At 49.5% G+C, this 19,791-nt stretch overlaps 1 protein-coding gene across 1 annotated transcript in view; it reads left to right on the forward strand.

Moving 5' to 3' along the window:
- LRIG1 (leucine rich repeats and immunoglobulin like domains 1) overlaps window positions 1-19,791 on the forward strand; it is a 74,265-nt gene that overhangs the window by 44,445 nt on the left and 10,029 nt on the right. The window contains exons 7-12 of the mRNA XM_019536994.1: window positions 647-790; window positions 5,007-5,150; window positions 8,468-8,548; window positions 14,067-14,138; window positions 15,604-15,675; window positions 17,787-17,950. Of these exons, the coding sequence (XP_019392539.1) occupies window positions 647-790; window positions 5,007-5,150; window positions 8,468-8,548; window positions 14,067-14,138; window positions 15,604-15,675; window positions 17,787-17,950 (677 nt within the window). The remainder of the gene's footprint in view (window positions 1-646; window positions 791-5,006; window positions 5,151-8,467; window positions 8,549-14,066; window positions 14,139-15,603; window positions 15,676-17,786; window positions 17,951-19,791) is intronic.

The raw sequence follows: 19,791 nt of genomic DNA on the forward strand, positions 1-19,791 counted from the left end.
ACTACACATGAAGTAGGAAGAAACTCTGCTTTATCAGTTGTATAAAAACAAGGCTCAAGAAATCGTATCTTTAAAGTCACTCAAATACCTTTCAAATGGTGTTTTCAAATCCTATGGCGGTAGGATTTGAAAACACAATAAAATATCTCAGTTGCTCCAGGAGTAAAAGCTCACCCAGATTCTCCGTAAGTCTTATTGTAACTGGTACATGGAAGTATGCATCACAGGTCTGAATGTCCTCCCCCTTGGGACAGCCTGGAAAGCAAGCAAGCTGACACTTCCCCCTCTGTAGTTTTTCCTCTGGATGGGGATTCCCAGAAACGTATTGCCAGGGAGCACTTGAAAGGTCTCCGTACAAAATGCTGAGTTTTGTCATAACAAAGCTGGAGCCACGCTGGATAGACATGAGACATAAACCCAGTTACACGTTAGGAAATGGGGAGACGGGTGTTGCGACGGAGCAAAGGTTTCTTTGGACACGCTCCAGACCAGTTCCCGAGACTCTCCTGGAGTTTACTCATGCTATTCACACACACGCGTGCAGGGGAGTGTGCAGCCAGGTATAGAGGCAAATAGCAATGTTTTATAAGGGGTGTTTCAGCTCCTGCTGGAAAGTCCAAATATGCTCCCTTGGTTTTCTCGTCAGACACCTGGAGTACAACAGCCTGATCGAAGTGAACAGCGGCTCTCTTTACGGCCTCTCCTCCCTCCAGCAGCTTCACCTTAGTAACAACTTGATAGCTCGCATCAACCCTGATGGCTGGAGCTTCTGTCAGAAGCTACATGAACTGTAAGTTGTTTTCTGATTGCAATAATGGCCATGCTCTTTCACAGTGATGTGACTTGTGTGGCACCTGCTTTGAATAAAGTTGCCCCAGTAATAGGGAGTAGACGGGTTAGCTTCCAAGAGCAAAGAGAGGTTCTCATTTGGGACTTCCTAGGGCCTTAGGTGCTGGCTGACAAGGTTCTTTGGATAAATGTGATATCTTTTATTAGACCAGCTAAATAGATGGGAAAAAAAGTTTTTTTGCAAGCTTTCAGGTACAAACACCCTTCTTCTTTAGGTGCTTGCTAACACATGCCCTCTCTTGCAGCATGTCCGCTGCCGAGCTTGGAGGAAGCTGTGCTTTATGGCTCTTTATTTACACGATTGTAACCGCTAGAGTTCTGGCCTCCATCAAGGCAGTGAGTGAAGTATTTTATCCTTGCTGCTGCTGTTTACACATTACCCTGGCTGAAGGGTGCGTCTGTCAGAAGGTAAACACGGCAGCCTCACTCTTCGGAGATTTCCAGGTGCAAATACAATCACTTGGCTACACAAAAGCCCCTCCACCCCACCAGCGACAGCCGGATGAAGAGTAAAGCTGCATGCTCGGAGGAAGAGGTGCATTTGGGCTGTTCGTTGTGCTTTCAGGAGGAGCCATCCCTCCTTAAACACGTTGAACTGGGCGATCAGAGAACACAAAACCGATTCTTCTTTTTGCATGAACACTTAGTACATGCAGGTCTGCAGAGGAACTGTAACTCCTCCTTTCAGCTTGACTCTCACCCGGTGCTGGAAACTTTGTGCTAAACTTTCCAAGGCTCTCACTTCCACTGAGACGGATCCTGGAGCTAGGGACAAATGTTCAGATTCAGAAGTCTCTCGGTGCAGAGTAAGGGGATCCCCTTCTTGAGACACGTTCATTGCAAAAAAATGTTCCCATTTTTCAGGCAGCTCCCAAAGGGTCTTCCTTCACTCGGCCTAGAGAGTCTAAATACTGGTTATTTAATGCACAGAGTTGTCTGCACGGTAGTGCCTTCCAGGCTTCCATGACATCCAGCACGTTGCTTCATCCACAGCCTGTCCCAGCCTGAACAGACAAACTATTAAACGATAAAACTATGAAAGGCGGGCTGGATTCTCCAGACGTTCATAGGGACATGAGGATCTATCTGGTTGCAAAAGCCAAATTCATCACTATGGAGACTATTTTATTGTGCATGGAGGACTAAGGAGAGAATCAGGCAGTGGCCAGGACACGCATCTAGGGGTAGATGAGGCTGGAGATAAGCAATCAGTGGCTGCTGGGAATGAGGTCCCTGGACCCAGGGAGGCACTCCAGTCTGATTCCTGGATGCGTGGGCAAAATGTGCTGCTGTGCTGAGATTTGCCAGGCAGTCACTTGGGCAGTTGCGCCAAGCTTTGCAAAATCTGCCAGGCTCTGGGGGAAGGGTATTGCCAGGAGCTACCAGAGGCTAGCATCTGCTAGTCGAGGACATGAAGGCTGATCTGGAATAGAAGGGCAACAAGAAGAAGGGAAATTTCCCTAGAGCTCTTTTCTCCTTACACAGACTCCCATGTCCCTTATGTATAGGGTAGCTAATCTGCATGTTTAATTTGGTACTGGGGTTTAGGAACTGATGCTTGTCCAGGACCGGCACTTTTAAAACTATTGTTTTTTAGTTAGCAAAGAACATTGTCAGTCTGCCTTTTTTTTATGTGGAACGGCTTTCCAAGCAGTCGGAGGAACGGTAGACTTTCATGGGAGAAAGGGCAGTGCTATGGCATCAAAGGGCTGAGTGTTCTGCCTCCATGGGGAAGAAACGTAACCCAGGTTTCTGAACTGGGACATGAGAGGGCAAAGAAAGGAAAACTTGAGGCCACCCAGCAGTTGCATTAAGTGCCTGATTGTCCTTGCAAATCAGGTACTTAGACATCTATATAATGGAACCCACCCCAGCTGCAGGTAGAGTAATAGGCAAGCATAAAGTTGCACCAAACCAAAATAGGAAGCTGGCCAGAGTCTTTCTTTGTAAGAAAAACATAATCAAGGCTATTTATGTGCAGTTTGCTTTAATGGGAACGGGACCTAATGGAAAATGTAACACAATCCCGGGTAGAGCAACAAGAGAACAGGTTGCCAATTAACCCCATTCTGTTTCATTATTATTACCGTCATCGGTACTTTCAGACTGTCAGCGTCTACTCTCTCCTCCAGCCCTGCGTCTCCCCGCGTTCAGACGTGTCGTGGCGGTAAAGCGCCGTTGACCTGCTTGCCCCTTTTGCAGACCTAGCGTATGCGAAGCCGCCGGGGAGGAAAAGGTGCTGGCGTGTAAGCCAGTCAGTCCCATAGGCAGGAGGCCGAGCCCCGAGCCTGCTGAAGACAGCCCTGCCTGGTGCTTTAGCATCGGAAACTTTCCAGCTGGTTGCAACCCTAATGACAGATACTCTAAACCCTGCTGCTGTCCATGCCCACATGACGTCAGGAGAAGCTGAAGGGAGCATGCTGTTAGCAGTTGTGGCAGAAACCCCTTCTGCAGACTATCAAAGGAAACTATTTCTTTTCTTCCAGCCAGGCCTAGGATTGCTTTTGAGAATTATTATTATTTTTTTTTATTTGGAAAGGAAAAAAAAAAAAAAGGCCAAATTCTTTAATTGCAGGTGAGGACATAATTTTGACCACATGCCAGTTCTTCACGGCTAACACGGCAAGGTCTTTAGGAATGGAGGTCTGTTGTCCCAGGCCGTCTCGAAACGCATTCATCTCTGCTGAATCGCTTCCAACACCTCCCTCCCCACTTGCCCATTTAAAACACGAGGCCACTCATTTGCCAAGTAAATGACACTCGCAGTGTTTAGGAATATGGGTCTGTTTTGACTTAGGCTTTGCTTGTGCAGTGGCTTTTATGCAAGCTCTGGGAACATTTTTGATATGGGCTTGTTTGGAGGCAGGCCTGGAGGAGGAATTCGGAGGTCTGGAGCCATCCGAGAGATTTTTCTTGTTGCCTGTATAACAAAAGCCTTCAGCATCGTCCCAGAGCAGGATTTTCTAAAGCTTCTAAGTGACTTAAGGGAATGGATACGGAGGACTTTCAGTCGGACTTGCAGGCCTAGGTCACTTCAGAAAAGCCACTCAAATGAACTGAGCTGGGGAAGAGGGTTGAGCTTGACTGACACTTTTACACCCAAAAGGCCCTAGTGACCAGTGCAACTAGAGCAACACTTTCCGCTCCCAAGAGCCCCACCAGGGTTGGGACAACAACGAGGAATAACCAGAGCAGAGAAGTGTGGCCACGCTCTGTTGTCCCCAGTCTGGGTCTGTTGGCAGTGGCTTGATGTGCTCTGCACCCAGGGGATCTTCCACACCAGCCTGTCTGCCCTTATCCAGCCCCGCCCCAGTGGCAGTGCCGTGACATTTCCCTTTAGAGGTAGGGTTGAGGCTTCTTATCAGAAAAGTCCATATTTGCTGCTAGCCACATCTCATCTCTGCCCCTGTGAGTGCCAGCTACGCCACTGCCCGAGACCGGCCATAAAGCCAGGGGAGAGCACGCGCGATGGAAGAGGGTGGATAGAAACCAAGGCAACCCCTCCGCTGTCAGTCATTGAGTAGGGATCTCAGGCATGCGCACACCCTTGGGACAAGGCAGGGGTGGATTGTGGGGGTGACCTGCCCCACGTGGGAAGGGAACTATTAAACGATGCATTGCTACATACTAAATTGCCTCGTAGCAAAATTGTTTTGGCTCGTGCTCTTGGCTGGGGTTGGGCAAGCAATGGAGACACCCACACCTAGATGCCTGGGGCTCCCTGGGTGAAAATGAATAGAGACGAGACACCCAGGATTGCAATAGGCACGGCCCTGCCAAGAATATGCATTCACAGTGGAAGCCTCTGGTCTGAAGTTGATAGCACCAAGCAGCCTGGAGGGGAGGCAGGATAGCTACTCCCAGTGAGTTGGCAAGCCTTGGCAGTCCTGGGCTTGACAGGGAGGCCAGATGGGGCCAGAGTTTCTCCTGATTTGCTCCTAGATGCATATGTTCCACATTACCCTTTGCAGTGTTTGCAGACTGGACCCTGCTTCCTCCTTGCATCCCAGTTAGCCCCTACTGAGATGCTGCATCATATGGGAGCTCTGTGTTGTACATGGGCCGTGCACGGGAGCTGACTTGCAAGGAAACTCCCGGGCCATTGCAGAGCGAATGGAAAGTGCTCGTAGTGACCGGCACACTGGTTTTCTCTCCAGAATCTTGTCCTACAACAACCTGACCCGGCTGGACGAGGGGAGCCTGGCAGACCTGGGGGGGCTGCACGTGCTGCGACTCAGCCGCAACTCCATCAGCCACATCGCCGAGGGCGCCTTCAAGGGACTCCAAAACCTGCGCGTGCTGTAAGTTGCCCTCGTGGGGAGCTGCGCGACACACACCTGAGTACACACACGTGGATACGGCAGCCTTGTTCCCACTGGGCTGGAAAGCCTCACGAGTGCTGCTGTGCACTGCTGAGGAGCGGTCCTGTTCCAGCCCATCAAGGAGTGAGGGGTTGGGAACATCAGACTGGAAGGGGCCATGTCCTACCCTCAACCCGACCAGGCACAAAAGCAGGGGCATCACCAGCCCTCACCACGCATCTTCCAGGGGGGTGGGTATCTGGGCCTGATTTGAGTCTCCATCAAGGAGTGGGGAATCCAGCCCTTCCCTTTGGGATTTGGTTTGTTCATGTCAGCATCGTGCTGTCCTTAGTACCACCAGCGTGAGGGGTGTCCCCCTTTCTGTTGGCTGCCTGGCTCTTTAATCTCCCACGCTGGGAAGTCGCTAGAGCATATTCAGACATCAAGGCCAGCTGTGTTCATTGGACTGATTGAATTCTGTGGGTTTCTTTTTTTTTTTAAAACTAAAGAAATACAGCTTGATACTTTGATTCCTCTTCGCTCACCCATTACGCCTTGATTAATTAAAAGGCAGTGAGAACGGAGCGGCTTCCCTGGGCCCGGTTACTGTACGGCAAACATCTTATTTATCCCGTCTATTGAGTTTCACACTGGAGGAAGTGACTGAGAAGGGCCTCTGTTTTTTTAAAGCTGGAGCCTTTCAGGCATTGGCATTCAGCAAAGGTCTTCTCCCAAGCAGCTGTCAGTGCGGGGGCCAAAGGCTTCCTAAGAAAAATGAGGGAAAAGGAGCTGGGAGCTCTCTTCTCTTTGCAGTTAATGCCGAGCCCCTTTTATGTTCAGCGCACAGAGAGAGAGAGCTCTAATTTAATAAAGAAGAAGGCCTATTGGGCCCTGCACCTGGTGAAAAAGACCCGAGCATGCTTTAATTATGGCCTATTGTTGACGAGCCTTTGGTGGGTGTGAAACTGCTGAAATGTGGAGCTATTCAAATCGAGGTCAGGCCTGGGGACCTCGCCGCACAATGATTAACAAGGCAGCGAGCATTCAGGCTCAGCCAGCCGGAAAGAATAGGAAATTGGCAACAGGGGCAGGGAAAGCAGAGGAGCTGAATACAAAGCGAGCCCGGCCGGAATACCCACTCTCTCCAATTTTTGTCCATGTGAAAAAGCAGGTTTTTCCCCTTCTTAACACTAAGCCTTTCACTTGCTTTTGGAAGGACAAGCATAGCAACAAGCAGCGCTATTTTCTTCCCTTTTCTAAGCCAGCACAATGCAACGGGCAATTCATAAAAGTGCATGTCAGGTCTCAAACAGGCTGCTCCTTCTCATCCTCTGCTTCGCACCCTGGGAAGGGGCAGCTGGCCAGGGGGCCCAAGCAGAGTCACGGGGTGGAGCTGGCCAGAAAAAAGGCTTCGAGGCGGAGAGGGGTCTTTCAGGTGTTCCTGCGAGCAGCATCAGCCCAACACCCACAGACTCGACCGTTCCTCTCCCCTAGTGTCACCACAGTACTGTGGGGCCAGCACCCTGCTGCGTTTGTTTTCTGCCATCCCCTTGGCATGGATCTGCCCACAGATCGTGCTGACGGGCACGGGTATACTGTCTGGGCCAGTTGCTCTGAGATGCAAGACGCAGGTCTCGTATGGACGCCAGCTGAAAAGCAGGGGTTGCGGCTTCTGGCCACTTCTTTTAGTTCACATTCAAAAAAAGCCAAGAAATCAATCCTGCAGTCACTTTGGTACGTCCCAGCCTTGTCCTAGCTAAGGGAGGCTTGGTAGAGGTGCTATACACATAAATTGCGCCTACACTCGTTCTCCTGTTCCCATGCAGAACCAGATATCCGTAGCACAGCGTCCAAAAACTACCCCGTGCCTGAAGAATCCTTCCAAGCATAGCATGAAACAAAAAAGAGTATTTTAAATCAAAGAGGTATTTGGTAGCCGTGTTGATCTGAGACAAAAAGAAATGCAAAAATCTAAAACTCTTGGTTCAGAAATGATACCTTTTATTAGACAAACTGGGAAATCGCAGAAAAAGAATATTTTTTGCGATTTTCCAGTTGGTCTGATAAAAGTTACCATTTCTGACCCAAGAGTTCTAGATTTTTGCATTGCTTTTAAATCAATGCATTTGAATATGTGCCTTAAAAAAAACAAAGCAGCGTTTGAAACTTTCCCGCTGTTCTGATTAACCTCAAAAGAGGCGAAATACAAATGGCGAGATAATGTTTTGGAGGGGGTTTGTGTGTGCTTCCCTGTGAAATGTTAGGACACCTCCATGTGCATTTATCTTAACTTACTCTTAACACTGAAAGTTAGGGTCAGCGTGCTGGAACACAGTTGGCTGGAGATTTAAAGCCAAAAAGCGTTTCTTAGGCTATTTCAAAATGTTTACTATTTTGTTTGTTTCCTGGTTTGCTCATTTGCATTGATCCCTGCCTCACTGCAAGGTTCAGGGTTCATTTTGAAAGCAAAATAGGTTGAACTGGGCCTTATGCTTGTATCTGTGTAGGAACAAAATAGAAGACATGGAAGAAGTTACATGAAAGAGAAGTAGAGCATTAAAATTATCCTGGTATAGCTGTGCCAGCACATTTCCCTTTGCCAAGCCCCTGGACTCAGGAACTCATTGAGAAAGATAGCTGAAGACAGTCATTTCCAAAAGGGACTGGACATTTACGGGGACAACAAGGCCATGCAGAGTTGCCCTAATTAATGCTATCGTGTGAGAAGGGAAATTAAAGCTTGTGCATCAGGATTTAAACAAAGTGCTAGAAATCAGGATGAAACCAAGTTTGGTTGGAAGAGTATTGCACTTCTTCCTACTTTGGGGGATACCTTCCTCTGAAGTATCATTGCTAGGGACATGACACTGCACCAGAGATACCTCGGGTCTGAGTCCCAAGTCTCTCTTTGGCCGTTCCTATAAAAAAAAGATACCAAGCCAGCAAAGCTCACTGAGAGATTCGTCCCTCCCCACAATGGGCTATTTCATACAGCCACAAAGAAAGAGCAAAGAGCTTAAGCCCAAGAGTTTTTTCATATTTACTGTAAGCGGTAGATATGGAAGCATCACCATCACGGGCCGGTGTTCTGGTCTGTGTGCAAGAAAAGCAATGTGAAAGGAGCTGGGCCGGCTCTGACAAAGTTGATTTAACCTTGCTTTGCTGCAAAGCTGGACTTTTGATGGGAGGGTGATGTACTGCAAGGGATGAAGTGGGAAGCTCTTCATAAGCTGTTCCCAAACTTTTCCCTCTAGGTCTTTAATGGCTTGCCCCAGGCTGAGAAATTGATTGTGAGCTTTCTTTTGTCTCCCCCCCAGGGATCTGGACCATAACGAGATTTCGGGCACAATAGAAGACACCAATGGGGCTTTTACAGGCCTTGAAAACCTAAGCAAGCTGTGAGTACCCCAGCTTTTGAAGTTTTGTTGAGCCCTTTACGTGAAGCAGTTGTGTGCGCGCGTACATGAGAGACGGAGGGAGGGTTTTCTTCCTATGCAGGCTTTGTTCTTTAGGAAGAAGGAAAACATCTAAAGAAAGTGCGAGACAAAATCCTCCGTCTCAAGTCACTCGGTGCAAATAAATGACATTGTTAGTAGCTCCTGTTTTCATAGCAAAGGAGTAAGCCCTGCGCTACAGCAGTGGTTGATGATCTCTGCCCCTTAAAGTTTCAGCACAGTACAATTTGGCAACAAAAGCGGACAAGAAAAGCTTTAACATACTCTCTGAACGAGGTGGAGCAGCTGAACAGACAGCAGTAAAAATCAGAGGAAGTTGCACGTGACACGTTGTGCTCTAGGAGATGAGTGAGTAGGAGGAAGGTCTGGTGGGGGGCCCGCTGTTGGTTATTGCTGGTGAGGCAGACTGGTTTGCACTGGTTTATTTGAGAGAGCTGTTCTGATAACAGCAGGGAAGCTGCAGCAAATACATCGGGCACAGCCTCTTGAAAGGGACAAACCGATATCATTTGAGGGAAGCATTCAAGGAAAGACGTGCATTGCAGATATTTTCAGATGGCTTGATCTTTGCCAGGGTCCAGCTGACGTTTTGCTTGGCTCAGCACTTGAATTCCTGGTCAGCTCGCTGCTTCTCCCTTTGGAAGGGATTGCCCGGAGAGGGGTTTTTGAAATTGGCTGTATAAAATCAGCCGTGTCAGAAAAGTGCCGTTGGCTCCTGACGAATTGCAAGCCCCCTTCTAATCATTACTTCTTGCCTTTGTTTAAGCCTGCGTCTCTCTCATCACACTGTCTCCAGTGCTGAGATGCCACAGCTAGAGGTGTAGTAAAAGGGCCTAGATGGATAGCGGACAGCTGGAATGAATCCTGGCAGGCGGTATATTGTCTCCTTGTTATTAGAGACCTCGGGGAGAGGGATTTTGGGGGTGGGGAAGGAGAGCTACTGCAAGACTGGTGAGGACCTAAGATGGGGCTAGAGAAAAGGGACCTGCTGTAGGTCTGGGACCATTTTAGAGGAGAAGGGGTATTCGTCGGAGACCTGGGGATGTGAGAGGATGGGGAAGGACCTGAGAGCAGTTGGCAGAGAGTGCACCAAAGGGGTTGAGAATAGGGGTGAGGGAAATACGAGGTAGAAGAGGATGCAAAGCAGGTACTGGTTAGGCAGGAAACTTTAATAGGCATCACTGGAAAAAAGGCAGGGCACTCAGTGACGGATCATGGGGGCAGACTGCAAATTGTCTTGCTGTTTTCTCTGAAGAAAGTGAGGAGAAAGGTTCAGTGTGTGGGAGGGAAGAGTTTGAAGAGAGAAGCAAAGGTGGGTTTTAGCTGGAGGGGATTTGAAGACAAGAGTGGCCCAGGGGAAGAGCGCAGCGTCGGCAGCACGGCAGGAGCGGAGGAAAGACCCGTCCTGGAGGAACTCCTCTGGGCTTCCTCCAGAGGCACAAGACACAGGTTTGCACACGTGATCCTTGCCTGTGCTATTAGCGGCTGCCTCGGGGAATATGACCGGGGAAGTGTCCGGTTGTGAAGTGTGCGCACAGGGCCGGGGGAGTTCTTGGTTACCTTTTCATTTCCATCCTCTTGCCTTGCATTGGTCTCGGCGCAGTCCAGCCTGGGGTGCAGAGGGCTGCATGCTCTTCCCTGACGCAAGGATGGCTGTGACTTTGCGGCTCAACAGCTGTTTTGCTTCCCAGTGTTGGAGCACACAGATCACCTCGCTGCGCTGTTTGAGGCCGTGCTCGTCACGCTTGGAGCTGCCCCATTGAGAGATGTTCTGCCTGAGCCTGTTCAGCTCACGGGGGCTCAAGTCCTGGCTTTGAATTTTGTCTCAGGGCTGCAAAAAGCATCACTCCTGTTCCCAAACTTTTTTAAACGCTGGCTTGCCTACTCCTACGTGGTGCAACCTGTGTTTAAACAGTCAGTGGGGTTTAAATGCATTAGCATACAACAAATAAAAGGGCACTTCAGAGAAAGCCTTCCAATGAATTAATAATCACCTCAGCTCTGTGGAGATTGCCTTAAAAGCTGCTCTCCTTTGATCTGGCCTGGATTAGCGTCTGAAAGGATTTAGCCATGAGAGCGTTGTTCAGCATAATGAAGGTGTTAAACTAGGAGGTGGAGAGGCCAGTCACTTTAGCCTCCCCTGAATTATAGATGAAGCTCTCCGGGATGGAGGAGGCAGGCCTAAATTAAAATGTTGCTCCAGAAGACGGAGCTGAGAGCCACCGGAGCATAAAAAACCTCCGTGGAGTCTCTGTGGAGCTGCCAGGTCCCCAATTATTCAAGCCACTAACCTTAACCGGTTTTTGATGGCTCACTCAGTCAAAGACCATCAGACAGGTGCAAAGCTGGCAAGGGGGGGAAATGCCGCCTTCTACTGGCTTGCATGAGTGCAGGGCTGTTGTCTGCCTGTATCCGTGACCGTGCTGCTACTCGCTCGCTTTCTTCCCTTGCAGCAAGCTGGCTACTTGCTGAGCTGCATACCACCGGCCTCTCACTCCAAAACACCGGGTCCCTTTGAAGTCACTGAACTGTAATCGCTTTATAATTAGAAAAGTGCCTGGCTTGGGCCCCTAAGCAAGGAGGAATCTGGATTTTTTTGCTGGAGTATATGGTAGCTTCTTCACACACTCCTCTGTTTGCTTCTGATATAGCACAACACATGGGCACATCTACACGTGCACCTTAATGCGCATTAGCCTACTGTAATGCACACTAAAGTGTGACTTAAAAAAAAACCTGTGCTATTTAGTTAATGTGAATTAAGCGTCACTTATAGGGCATATCTACATGTGCCTTAATGTGCTTTAGTTAACATGCATTAGATCTGGCACCTCCATTGTGAAGTACTAGGAAAATGTGCATCAGCCTGCCTTTAATGCACATTAACTAAAGAGCACGGTTTTTTGGTGACACTTCAATGCTCATTAAAATAGGCTAATGTGCCTTAAAGTACATGTGTAGATGTGCCCAATAACTCTGCTCTTTAGTTAATGTGCATTAAGACAAGCTAATGTGAATTTTCTTAGTACCTCACAATGGAGGTATTAGATTTAATGTGCACTAACTAAAGCGCATTGGTGCATGTGTAGATGCACCTACAGAGTAGTTTTCTATCCATATGTACCCAGTTGCATATTATATTTTTATATATAATAATGATTATATATATATAATCATTGCATAATTATTGCATAAAAAGTATGCACTTATTTTTTATGCAAACACGCACATTTGTACACTTTGCTACGCGCAAACATGCCCTCACACCGAGTGTGAATATAAACAGAATCAACACCTTCCGTTTTTAAGGACCATGTCTGGCTGTGGAGGATGAGCAGTATTCTCCATGGCGCTCATAGGAATTAGCATGATTGAGGAATATGGCTCTAGAAAGTAGTTTCGTGTGCAGCCGTAATAGCAAACACTTGTGTTCGGTAAATGAGTTCCAGTATTTGTCTACCAAGATCCGCAGGTGGAGAATATATGAGCTGGGGATGTTAAAGGCAAGACAGGAAAAAAAGGGGGACATTTAGAAGAGCTCTTTTTTGAGACGGGTGTGGTCTGTCTCTGATCCTCCCTACAGACTATTTCCTCCGGGTCAGAAGACCAGGCAGTCTTCCCTGTAATAAAATAACACGTCTAGACTCTCGCGGTCTGTTCCTATCAGAAGGAGTTCAATCTAGTTTGCAACATCTTTGCAGCACAAAAGAGCTAATTTCTGTAAAGGGGGGTGCAGGGAAGTGTGTCTTTGTATCGCTCACCTTCCTTCCTTCTCGTGTCCTTGTTGTGACCAGGTGTTTAGCAGACTTCCCAGATTCATTGCAGTCTGATGGCCAGGCCATAAGTGCGTCTGCTATGCCTTCAAACCTCTGGCTAGTCTTTATTCTAATCATTAAAAAAATAAATGTAAAGAACGGGTCACCCTCTCTGATTATGCAACTGGGGTGTTATGCTAAGCTAATCTTGAGCGTAAGGGAAGACGTAAGAGTACGTTTTTTCTGCAGAGACTGAGAGTTAACTTTTCATGAAACCTAAGCTTTCGATTGTGCTTTGTAGTTGAACATTTTGTACAGAGAAAGACCAAGAGGCAGCAATTTGTTTCCAATCAAACATGTGACAGAAAGTTACCATGACATTGGGTGGTAGCCAGCTCTGGGCTGCCTTGCTGTGGGGAGAGGAATGATGGGATATCTTACTCAGGCTAAAACAGACTTCCCTTTGTTGGGGCCGAGGAACGGGGACACGATGAGGTGTGTGGGTTTGGATTGGTTTGGGCCAAGCGCGTGTCGCTTCTCGTGTTTTACAGTAAACCACAGCCGGGTCTGTTTGCTCCGAGATGCAGAGTCCCAGGGGCCACACACCCCGGGGCATGAATGCAGCCAGGGTCAGGATGCGCGTTCTTGTCCAGAGCCCAGACCTTGCTGACATGCATGGGTCTACGTGTTGGCCATTGCCAGGGCTGGAAAATGTCAACAAAAGAAGAAGATGCAGGGATAACTCGTCTCGTAATACTTGCTTCACCTCATCAGGGGGATACGTGTTGCATATTGCCCGTCTGCCATCTGCAAAAGGAGGGCTAGGTGCTGTTTGCAGAACCATACTCGCCTCGTCCAAAAGCTTCCCAGATCCTTTGAAGGTGGCTTTGTGCAGCTCACCTTCCTGCAGTTCACCTGAGCTTGCCAGGCTTTCCACCTGGCCAGTCGGCGATCGCTGGATCGCGAGCAACAAAGAACCGAGACGCGGCAGAAATATCAGGCTGTGCTGGGATCACTGCAATCAGCAGCTTTCCACAAATAGCCCCGTTAATTTGCTGCTGCTTAGCACTGCAGGCCCCGCTCTGTAGGCACATCACTGGCTGGTGGAAACCCGTCCAACTTGTCTCTCTCCTCTCTTGAAACCCTTAACTCTAATTCCAGTAGTGCCTACAAGAGCAAGGCAGGGTCAGGACCCCGGCGTGTTGAGCACACGTAAGAAGGAGACAGTGCGCGCCCCCTCGGATGCCCGCTGCAGTTCAGGTGATCCTAGGAGGCCGAGCGGCAGTGAATAAATTATTCCCCTTGTACTAGCTGGGAAAGGTCAGGAGTGAAAGGTGTTCCAAGGAGAGTCCAAACTCTTGTTAGACTGTCACTGCACTTAAACCTGTCTGCAGCTACTCTTCGGGGAATACAGGGGACCTTCTGTTACTCAACAAGCCGATTTCCAAGCAGTGCCGCAAACCTGCCTTTTTGTATGCGAGATGGCGCGTTCCGGTTCCCGCTGTCATCACTATTAAATGCGAATGCAGATAAAAGTATTTAATTTCAGGAGGGGAAGGCACGCATACTTCAGGCCCTTAATCTCTGCAGTTCAGATTTCCAGTGCCTTACACTGGACACTTTATCAGATACAGCCACGCTAATTGTGTTCTTTCTTTTTGCCTTTTCTTTCTGTTTATCTGGCACTGGATGTTTGGAAACTGCAGCACTCTGTTTGGAAACAAGATCAAGTCAGTGGCCAAGAAAGCGTTCTCGGGCTTGGAGGCCCTGGAGCACCTGTGAGTAACCTACCATGCTTTGCAGCTTGGAAAAGGGCCTGCCAAAAGTGGCTGCTTGAGAGGTCTGCTAGCAATTTAATAGCGTCTTTGTAAACCGAGAAGCCAGTCCATTTGTGGGGGGCCAGCTGCTTCCTTCTCATTACAAGTCAGCTTCAACTTTGGCCTTTTTTTGTGCCAGGAACAAAGTTATAGAACATATGGCAAATTTGCATGCTCTTTAATTTTTTGGTTTGGACCGGGATAAATATCTCCTCGACTTGCACATTGCTGCTCTGCAGGCTGTTTGCAGCTCAGCCGTGCTTCAAGCCCAGCCCTTGCTCTCCTCCAACCGTTCCCGCTGACACATGTTGGAGTTGGCCAGCGCGCGAGGCAGAAACGATTCGTCCCATTCAGCAGAATTGCTGTGGAGCTATTTGCAGGACGCAGAGTTGGCTGCAGCGAAGCCATTCTTTGCTGCTGCTCCCAGGGCCGGTGTCTCCAGCAGCGATTCATCATTATTTCCCTGTGTTTGAATTAAGCCACTGGGGTTCTGTATGGCTTGGAGCAAGTTGCTCGGCTGACCACGGATACACGGCAAACACATGCGTGCGTGCGTGCATTTCCGAGCTGTTGTAAGAACCTCCCTCCTGGGTACAGCTGCCCTGAGATTTACACTTGAGGCAGGATGAATGCCCGTCTGTTTTCACACTTTAACGATGCAATGGAGTTCCCAAATTTGGCACAATCCCTGTTCAGGGGACAAGTGAATTTTTCAGTTAAATATTTACTAACTTTTGCAGAGGGAAACATTTGCGAGTACTCCTTTTTGGAAGTGTGCCCCGTTTTCCTCGCATTACTTAGGATTAAGAGCAATGCCCCCACCCCCTACAAAGACACGTTCTAATAATGTTTTGGACATGTGCTGCTTTCTGAGCATTTGTATAAATAAATCAAGCAAATGCAGTGCTCTTATTCAGGAGGACTGTTTGGGAGGTAGTGGAAGCACTTTACCACTTCAGTCTGCTAAAGATTAGTCCTTGACCAGGGAACATGGTGGGAGTTCAAGGTTGTTCAGGATAAGGGGGTTGCCTGGGCTGTGGGTGGTGGAGGTGGGTGAGCTTGAGGAGTTACAGCGAGAGAATGGGGCACTTGTCGTTCGGCAGGATTTGCTTGCTCATTTCCTTGCTTCTCGCTCTTGTCCATCTTCAACTTATGGTCAACAGTGGTCCATGCAACCTTTGGCCATGATCTCCACGGGGTCCATAGATGCTAGGGTCGGAAGGGACCTCAGCGGATCATTGAGTCCGACCCCGTGCCAGTGGCAGCGGGTATAAGATTTAATACAGGCTGGAGGTTTACTTCCTTAACGAGGACCTACCATATTATTGAGTGCTGTTGCACTCCTCGATGTGGAGGAAGGACAGTGGCTTCTGGAGGTCACCACAGCATTGTTCATGGGTAAAACGCCTTTGGTTTTGTTCTGCAGGAACCTCGGGGATAACGCCATCAGGTCCATCCAAGCGGATGCTTTTGCCAGGATGAAGAACCTGAAGCAGCTGTAAGTAACTGTGCCACGTGTGCTACTAAAGTGGCTGCAAGCTTTCTCACGCTGGTGGGTTGGTCACATGGACAGCACACCACTGGAAACAATTTAAATCCCCTCCATCTCGTCCTCGGCCCCCAGCCTCCCCTACTGGTTATTTTTACACGAGAGCAGATGTCCCGGGCACATCGCACGCTCGGTAGCAACTGAAATTAGATCGTCGGAACAGGTTCTTCCGCGGGGTTCGAATCCGTGCAATTATGATTCATCTCCGGTCGGGAAATCCAGCCACTCCCCGGGGGTCTGTGACCTATTTAATTCCCAGCAGACCACCTGCCTCTCAGTTACAGCCATGTTTAGGGCCTGCCTGCTGCACTGACATTTGGCGATAAGCACGGTCCGAACATGATCCGTGCGTCACCTCGCCCCGTGGGTGCACAAACATGAATGTTATCAGAGTGGCCGGGGCGCTCCTGGGTCATCGGATGCTCTGGTAACAGTCAGTCTTCAGTCTAGTGTCTGGGCACATTCAAGTGGTGCTGGATGTGGGACAGGGGTTTGCGAGCCTGTTGCTGAAAAGCGATGGTGTCGGCATCAAATTCCTGCCTGCGGGGCTGGGAACCGAAGGGACTCGGATCTTCAGCATTATCCACAGCTAAAGCCCCAGGACAAAGTTTTTGCAACTCTCCGCGCTGCCCATGAACGCTGCGTACTTCAGAGTCTGCTCAGTCATTTCATCCTTGCACTGGCCCTTGATGCAGCATCAGGGAGGAAGCCTTTGATTTATGAGAGGCCAGCCCCCAGGGAGCTCGCTTCCGTGAACGCTGCCGCGCAGCCGGGAAGTCAGTGCTGACACTTGGCTGGGATGGTTTAGACTGGGAAAATCCTGCCTTAAACAGGGAGCTGGACTAGACGGCCTCCTGAGGTCCCTTCCAGCCCTACTTTTCTGTGATTCTAGTCATCTTTCCATGTCCTGAAGATTTCATGACCTCAGCTTGACGTTGGGTATTAATGCTTTCAGTCAAGCTTGGCTGGGCTCTCCACCAATAGCAAGGTCTTTAAAGGATATGTCTTTTCCCCCAAATTGCTTTTACAACCGCTGCAGAGGTGCACCTGAAGCTTTTATAGTCGCTTTTGCAGGCGGTACCTCATAAGTCCGCAAGCCAGCTTAAGGGCCAGTTTTTCTCCAGGTTATAATGTGTGACACCAATGGAGAATTTGGCCCTGAGTATTTAAAAAAAAAATCACATATGTAATCTGTTATACCTGTGTGGTGCATGAAGAGCAGGGTTAGCTGGACTGCAGTCATTACGTATTTTGAAGGAGCACCAGATAGGCAGCCGAGAGCCCACCTTCAATGGTTTCAGGTCACTGAAGCTGGTAGATAAGTATCCTTGGCCTTCCCAACAGCTGTGCACTTAGCAGCCACTAAGATGGGAGTAGGATGATGATAAATGTGTGTGTGGTGGGGGGGTGGCATTTGTTTTAAATTAGTTGCTGTTTCTGTTGGACCGCCACAAAAAAATGCACTCCCCTACACACCTATGGAGCTGAACATCCTCTCCCGAAGAGCTGGTGCACGTACAGACGAATTGCCCAACCAAAAGGAAGGGAGGTACATGTCCAGGCTGGCTGCCTTAGCGCTCACAGTGGCTCCGGCTTGGTACATAACTAATGAATGACATTGGAGAGTCCGCAAATTAAACCTTAAATTACAACACGCGGTGGAGATGTTCAGGGTCACGAGGTAGGGGAGAAGGAGCAGGTGTGGTCACTGGAGATGCAGGATGGACACCCCGACTCCTGGCTTCCAGGCTCAAGCCTGCCGTGGACGTGCGCCGCCTGCGTGGTGCCTCTGTGGGCGAGTACAGCTCATCGGTGGGATGTCAGGGTCCTTGCAAGACTTACAGTGAGTCTTTATAAAGGGCAGAGGTGCGTCCTGCGCAGGAGCAGAGTGCTACACAGCCGTGACACGTTTAGCGCCGTCAGCTTGGTTCCCAGGCGGCACCGCTGCAGACCCTTTTCCATCTGCCTCGGCTGGGAGAGATACGAGCAGCCTGGAGACCCGGCGAGCTTTCCAGAGCCTCTCTCATGAGCCTCTTTGGTTTCTCCTTTCCTCTCCGCAGCCACATAAACAGCGACAGCTTCCTGTGCGACTGCCAGCTCAAGTGGCTGCCGCAGTGGTTGGCGGAGAAGGAGCTGCAGCCCTTTGTGGTGGCGACCTGCGCCCACCCCGAGTCGCTGAAAAGCCAGAGCATTTTTGCCGTGCAGCCAGAGAGTTTTGTGTGTGGTAAGTCCCACCCGCGTGTTTTGCGGTCGTGCGAAGAGGATGCCCATTGGCTTTCGCTGCTAGCATATTATTATGAGAGGGCTTCTGTGTTTGCAGGTTTTCAAATGCGATCAAAGCAAAGCCAAGCCTGCCTTTTAAAACTTTGTCACTGGCTATGATTTATTTCCCACCAAAGCCACACGTTGCACTCTGCAGCCAGGCTATGCCTTACCCGACGCTCCAGGCACCCAACCAGAGGGGGCAAATCCTGGCTTCAGCTTCGGATCAGGGCGCTCACTTGCAGGAAGACTTTGTTGGCCCCGGTGCTTTCGGATGGCCATGATTTCAGGGTTTAATTTGCCAGTGATGTGATTGCGTTTGGGGCTGGAGATAGGGGGGGTATTGAGCTCATTTGTCTCCAGTGCTAAGAACAGGAAGTTAAAACAGGGGCAGAGGAGGTTTTTTGAGCAGATGTCTCTTTGGTGGGCCCCTACACAACATCAAATGGAGCCGCCGACGGCTGGACCTGCATTCATGCGTTTCTGGGGTTTTGCTTTCCTTTGGAGCACAAGCGATCGCTTTCTTTTCAGCCAAACACCCACCGCTGCCACCGCTGCAGCTAAGTGCGACTGCAGACCCGCTTGCTAAATGCAGACCAGCTGAAAATACAGGCCCGCCCCACGCATGCAGACACACACTTCGCTTTTGCATGGGAACAGTTAAAAGATTGGATCGGAAACGTGGTTCTGGGGTGAGGAGCCAGAGGCGCTCTGTTCGTGCCTGCCTTGGTTGAAGGAGGCCCGATTCTCTCTCCGTGCAGTGTTACCTGATGTGGATTTCCAAGCTGTCCCACTGCTTTGCACCTCGCTGTCTCATGGAGAGCGGAGCAGCTCCTGAGATTTCCCTTTCCTCTGCTGAAGGGCAGCACTTACTTAAGAACAAGAGCTGCCATTGACTGGATCAGACCACAGGTCCATCTTGCCCACTCTCCGGTGTCACGCAGCGGCAGAGCGCGAACGGGGTCTGCCCTGGGTTTTTTTCCAGTTCCTAGTTCTCTTGCAGCCACTTGCCCATCTCATGTGTGAAAAGTCCCCACCAGCTGTTGCAGAGCACGGATGCACACACGTGTGTTTGCAGTGTCAGGCCTGGCCTACTTCAGCACAGGCCTGGGGGCTGCTATTGAGGTGTCTGCGGAGACTCTCCCCCCACGGCAAGCCAGCGCAGAGCTGGAAACTCGGTGTTTCCAACCAAAGGAAAGCTTGGCCTCTCCGATGGCTGCCAAAGCCTCCAGCCACCAGTGCTCCCCAGTTCCTGAGACACGGCTGCTTAATTAAATGTTAATCAGAGATCAAATTACACGCTCTGGATAAATCCAGTACTAGAAATGGTTTGGAGCGCTGCTAAAACCAACAGTCTTCCAGGTTCGAGAAGGCATTTAGAAAGGTCTCTGCTTTGGACAAGTGACAGCCAAATACAGCTGCTGCTCGTAGACGTGTTGTGCCTTGATCCCTTTGCTTGTAAGCAGTTGTCCTTAGGGATGTCAGTCACAACAATTGCTTTAACTCCCCCCCGGCACCCAGCACCACTCATTTCCGGTGAAGGCAGAGAGTTTAGGGGTGGGGTTGCACGCAGCAACTGTTCAGATATGTCCTCGTGGTTTGATTTTACACAGCATGGAGTGGGATTGAAGATTTTGTATTATAAGTGCACTGAGAGGCTCCTGCCAGGGATCGGTTCCTCGTTGTGCTGAGCCCAGTAGACACATACATATAATAAAACTATGGAGCCAACTCCCAGAAGCATATACGCTAGGCTACTGCCTGTAGCCATTTTGTTTCCCCATCACCAGTGGCTGTGTAGAA

This window comes from Crocodylus porosus, unplaced genomic scaffold (assembly GCF_001723895.1).
Source record: "Crocodylus porosus isolate Cpor-Errol unplaced genomic scaffold, CroPor_comp1, whole genome shotgun sequence".
Lineage (NCBI taxonomy): Eukaryota > Metazoa > Chordata > Crocodylia > Crocodylidae > Crocodylus > Crocodylus porosus.